At 35.2% G+C, this 5,242-nt stretch overlaps 1 protein-coding gene across 3 annotated transcripts; it reads left to right on the top strand.

The window, feature by feature from the left end:
- The first annotated feature begins 1,721 nt into the window (after positions 1–1,721).
- LOC117617841 (cilia- and flagella-associated protein 20) lies at positions 1,722–4,820 on the top strand. 3 transcript variants are annotated; one of them, XM_034347421.1, is made up of 6 exons: positions 1,722–1,895; positions 2,274–2,348; positions 2,442–2,473; positions 3,166–3,407; positions 4,220–4,456; positions 4,557–4,820. In XM_034347421.1, exons 2-6 carry the CDS (start codon positions 2,296–2,298, stop codon positions 4,563–4,565), a joined length of 573 nt encoding a protein of 190 aa, XP_034203312.1. In that variant the 5' UTR covers positions 1,722–1,895; positions 2,274–2,295; the 3' UTR covers positions 4,566–4,820. The 3 variants fall into 3 exon arrangements, with proteins under 3 accessions (XP_034203312.1, XP_034203315.1, XP_034203314.1); XM_034347424.1 differs by having other exon boundaries at positions 2,185–2,348; XM_034347423.1 differs by having other exon boundaries at positions 2,180–2,348.
- The last annotated feature ends 422 nt before the right edge of the window (positions 4,821–5,242 follow it).

The raw sequence follows: 5,242 nt of genomic DNA, 5'->3' as shown, positions 1-5,242 counted from the left end.
ACATAACAAACCAATAGGCCTTACAGATTTTTCAATATCTATAGTAAGTAGCAATATCCTTATAAGACAAAACAATTTAATTATCCAAATTAATTTTAAACCTAGTAGAAAAGATAGATTAATTAGAAGAAGAAAAAAAAAAAATCAGTCAAGTAGTGCACAATACTTCTTCCACATTACCTAAATGATTAAATAATATATTAGAAAACTTAACTTTAGGAAATAATATAAGAAAAAGTAAAATAAACCAATTTGATAATAGTAAATGAAACTCTTTAAGAGAAAAGGAAAAGAAATGATACCCTAGTGAACAAGAAGCACAAGAATTTCTTAGAAAAGGTTTTGAAATATCCCAGAAAATATAAATATAATTTATATCAATTACGAAGATTCGAAAATAAACATAGTATTATAATTAGTATTAGTCAACATGAAGTAATTTGTATAGATAAACGTTCTTAATTTACTAAGTAACACATCAATAGAACAACTTAAAAAGCACAATATAAACAAATCCATTTAGAAACTGTTATAATAGGAATAGCAGGACTCACAAGAGCACAAGTAGGAACTAAAGCATTAGTATTGATGCCTAAATGCTCTTGGAATGTTTCTATAAATTCTTTACAAATTTCTAGATGGTATTGATTTCTTATTATGTTGTTGTGTACTTCTATTTTTCATCTTGGATAATTAGTTGCTTATGTTGATTTTAATAATTCTTCAAAGTTCCTAATTTCTGCTTGGCATGCAACTTTATGTCCTTTTAATTCTTGTAACCTTTCTTTTAATCTAATAGGTGTCCACCAAGATCCAAACATACAAAGGTACTGATTATGCTTAACAAAGGGTTGATTGGTGATTATCTGGTAATTAACAAAAGTTTAACACGTTGGATTTTATCACTTGTATTGGGTGACTTTTGTCTTCAAGGTACTTTATTGTTATAATTATATTATTAAGGTGCTAAACTAAGCTCTGTTCGCATGGGGTCCTGGTCAAGTAGTCAAAAGGCCAAAATAACAACTAGACATGCATACCTAGAATATGAAACTCGAACATGGAACTGCAAAGACGTCAACCTAAAGAGCTATGGGAGCATAACTCAAAGGTCCTATGAACTCAGAGGTTCCCTTACATAGTTATTGTTATGACAAACATCAAACATGACTAAGTGCTCAAAAAAAGTATTGATCATCAGTTTAGCAAGATAATAACATAATTCTAATGACTTCCCCCTATTTTAGACAAGAAGTATGCTAAAACAAAAAATAAAAGAGAAAAAGACTCACCTAAGTATTGATGTTGCTGATAATTAATACTAGAAATCTCGAGATATTAGCGATGTTGTAACATTGATTGATGGATCAACATAGTATTAACAGTGTTCTGAGAAGGAGAGAGTATGGAAAATAAAGGAAAATTTTATTGATAGCTGAACGAAGGAGAGCACTGAGATTTTCTTCAAGAAAAGACAAAAGGTGTTTCAACCATTTCTACTTGCTCATTGCCACTGGTCTTGGCTTTGGTAGAAAGATGCACAGGACTTGCATGTCCATTCCTTTTATTGTGTAGGGCTAGTTTTGTCATTATCAAATTTTGATGGACCGGTTTAGGAGAGAGAGACATTTAGGGGAGTTTTCTAACATTTCCTGAATAAAAATTGCCCCCAAAAAAAAAAATTTAAATAAATAAATAATTCGGCCTAATGCACAAAATACGCAAGACAATATTTACCAAAACAAAAGCACACACGCGGGACAATTAGGGCTTGCAGAGTGAGAGACAGAGACAGATTGGGAGAGAGGGGAATCGCAATTGGTCTATCAGGTTGGGGGCTTTCAGAAGCTTAAGGCCTGCAATTGGCGTTGTGGTTGAAACGACTCTTTCCTGGGGTAAGTATATTTGTGTGTCTGTCTGTCTGTGAGCTAAAAGTACAGACATTTGGAATTTGATCAAATTCCTTGTCTCGGCCAAACGTGATATTCAAAATCTATGGAGTTGAACAGATGGTTACCGTTCTTATCTTGTTACTATAGTTTCCCCTTCCATAATTCGTGATGATATAATCTAGGGTTCTACACATCTGCTAGTTTCAAGGATAACTGGGATTTATATTCAGCCATTGATAGAATACTTGAATTTAAAACGTTAAGATTTTTTTTCTTTTTGTTTGTAGATTAGGTGCTTCCAATTCCAATGGAACAAAAAACCAGAAGGAAAAGAAATGTTAAGTCCAGTTATAGCTTACAATGGTTGTGCTTTCATTGCAGCTCGATTTAGAAAGAAGTAAAAATGTTCAAGAACACATTTCAATCCGGATTTCTGTCAATTCTATACAGCCTTGGGTATGCCGTCTTTGTCTCTTGTGTTTGAGTATCTTTTGTTATCCTTGCACTTGTAACTTTGATGTTAAGCTGTGCATTCTTTTAAATATGTAGGAGCAAACCGTTGCAGATTTGGGATAAAGAAGGTGAGTGGTTTTGGATTTGGAAATGTAAAACCTGTTGATGAAATTTTGAGATGCTTGTTAAACTCAACTTGTTTCAAATATCAATGTAAGATGCAATTCTGACAATTCAGTGTTGTTTATGCCTTTTACATATTTTCTCGCAAATGTCGTCTGAATTAAAGAAGTGCCTGTAGCTTCTACAAATCTAAATAGTTTGAAATGGTAGCACAAGGACGAAATTGGTTGTATGCTTTTTTATAGTTTAATACATGGAGGTGCCCAGTCATGGTTCAGTACTGTCTTATTCTTTGCAATCCATCCCTCTTTGTTTCATCCTTGTCGTACAACTTCCGTGTTAACCCACCATGTCTTTTGTTAAGATTGGTGACTGATGAGCATCTAATCTGCTGATAGGCGCATTAGCTAAAAGACTAATCTCTAATGGATGGATCCCTTCGCACTGCGATATACCATTAAATTTTAGGGTCTCTTTAGGTCTGTTCATGACATAGTAAATAATGAGGCACGCGCATGTTGGAAAGTTTGTAGATTTGATGTTTATATTGGATGGGGCATTGCTTGATGCTAGAGTGGAAATAACTATTTTTCTACTTCAGACTGTAGTATAAGGCGGATGCCTTTAAGATGTTGACATGATGATGGAATGACTTAGTGACTGGTTGAATTTTCTATGTTTTTCTTTTGTTGAGCAGTTGTCGACGGCCATATTAAAAGACCGCAGGATGAAGACATACAATCCAATGTCCTTGAAATAATTGGTACGAACATCCAGTCCACATACATTACTTGCCCAGCAGACCCATCAGCTACACTTGGTATAAAACTTCCATTCCTGGTTATGATTGTAAAGAATCTGAAGAAGTATTTCACATTTGAGATTCAAGTTCTGGATGACAAGAACGTCAGGAGACGTTTTCGAGCTTCCAATTTTCAAGTGTGTTAGTTTGCCCATGTTTATTGATGTTTATCATGCGTAATGGTTGTTTTTCTTGTTCTGTTTTCTTTTCCTTTCCGTTGGTATTTCAGGGCATGTTCAGGTAAGTAATGAAGGCTGCTGCATATGTTTTTCTCAAAGATGTATCTATTTCACTAGCAAGTCTAAGCTTTTTTTGTTGTCTTTGAAGATCTATGTGGTGTAAAATTGGTCATATTTCATGCCGAATTTTTTGTAAGTTTTTCGGGCTGCATTATGAACACATTAACTATGCCTGATGACTTGCATTTGTTGGACATGTATATGATTGAGGGAAAAATCATGTACCAAGGTTAAGTCCAAGGTTGTAGAGGAATCTGGCTTCTAGATATGCCATTGGCAGCTTCAGGAATCAGGGGAAAAAGAATTCATTGATGTTGACCGGATATTGCCTACTATTTTGAGTCGAGCAGTGCAGGATGCAAAACTCATTGACCACTCCAGTAGATTGTTGCTTAATGATTCATAGTTTAGAATGTTGTTATTCTGTTTTCTGAGTTTTATCAGTGAACATGGTGTCTTCTGCAAATTCCAGATAAATTGGACTCATAGGAGTTTTGAGAAATCAGCTAACCTTTACTGAACTTTAATTGCTATAATCTTTTATGTGCAATATTGTTTAGATGCCATGTACCTGACCCTGACGACTTTATGTTTGAAGTGTTGATGTTTTGACTGCTAGAGAATACTGGTATTTGAAGTGATCGTACTGCTGTAGAAGTATCAAAGTGATAAAAGATACAAGGATTTATTTATTTATTTATGTGTTGTAGGCTGTAACTCGAGTGAAGCCATACATCTGCACCATGCCACTGAGGATGGATGAGGGCTGGAATCAAATCCAGTTTAATCTAGCCGATTTTACCAGGAGAGCCTATGGAACAAACTATGTGGAGACATTGCGAGTTCAGGTTCATGCGAATTGCCGCCTGAGGAGGATATATTTCTCTGACCGCTTGTACTCCGAAGAGGAACTTCCGCCTGAGTTTAAGTTGTACCTTCCAATGCAGGTAAAGATCGATCCAATCTCTTAATGAAAACAATTATGTTTCTGTACCTTCTCGTTTCATGTCCACTCTCTCACATGCTAATAATGTATTTGCTGCACAGAAAGCATGACATGATGCAACAAAGGAGGGATCAAACCCATTGGAGCTGGATTTTGAGTGTTCAGATGGCAATCTTTGCTAGTGCCAGTTTTATAAAAATTAGAAAGGAAAAAAAAAACTCAGTTGTACTAGAGCATGTTTTTATGTCTGTCATACATAGTAAAAATATGTACGAACTCTATTTGTGGAGACTGGAGAGTAATGTGTCGGGATCAGAATGCATCTAAGCATGAAGTAGAACTAAATGCAATATTTTTTGGATTAATCCTTCCAGTATATCTTTCCCTTGACCCCTCTTCCTGTATATCTTCCCTTCACCCCCCACCCCCCACCCCCCATCTGGAATTATGGTGATTGTTGATTGCTTGGCAGAAACTGGACTTCTGCTGCGGTTAAATGATGCATTTCCCCGACAATGGAGTTTAGTTTCTATGATCTTTCAAATGTTGTCCGAAAGATGAGAAATTCAAAACTCTGTTTGGTTGTCAATTTTGACACAAATCCATGTACTGTGAGTGTTAAGATTTAAGGACGGATTCTTGACCCACTGCTAGCAATATTAATATTGCCCCTCAACTTAACCATATGTTTAGCAATATTGATATTATCCACAACTTAATCACTTGTTTAGCTGACGAGATTTTATGCAAAAGGCTTTGATGATATTAGTAGTGAAATCATTTATTA

This window comes from Prunus dulcis, chromosome 2, assembly GCF_902201215.1.
Source record: "Prunus dulcis chromosome 2, ALMONDv2, whole genome shotgun sequence".
NCBI lineage: Eukaryota > Viridiplantae > Streptophyta > Magnoliopsida > Rosales > Rosaceae > Prunus > Prunus dulcis.
This window is presented reverse-complemented; position numbering and strand designations above follow the sequence as displayed.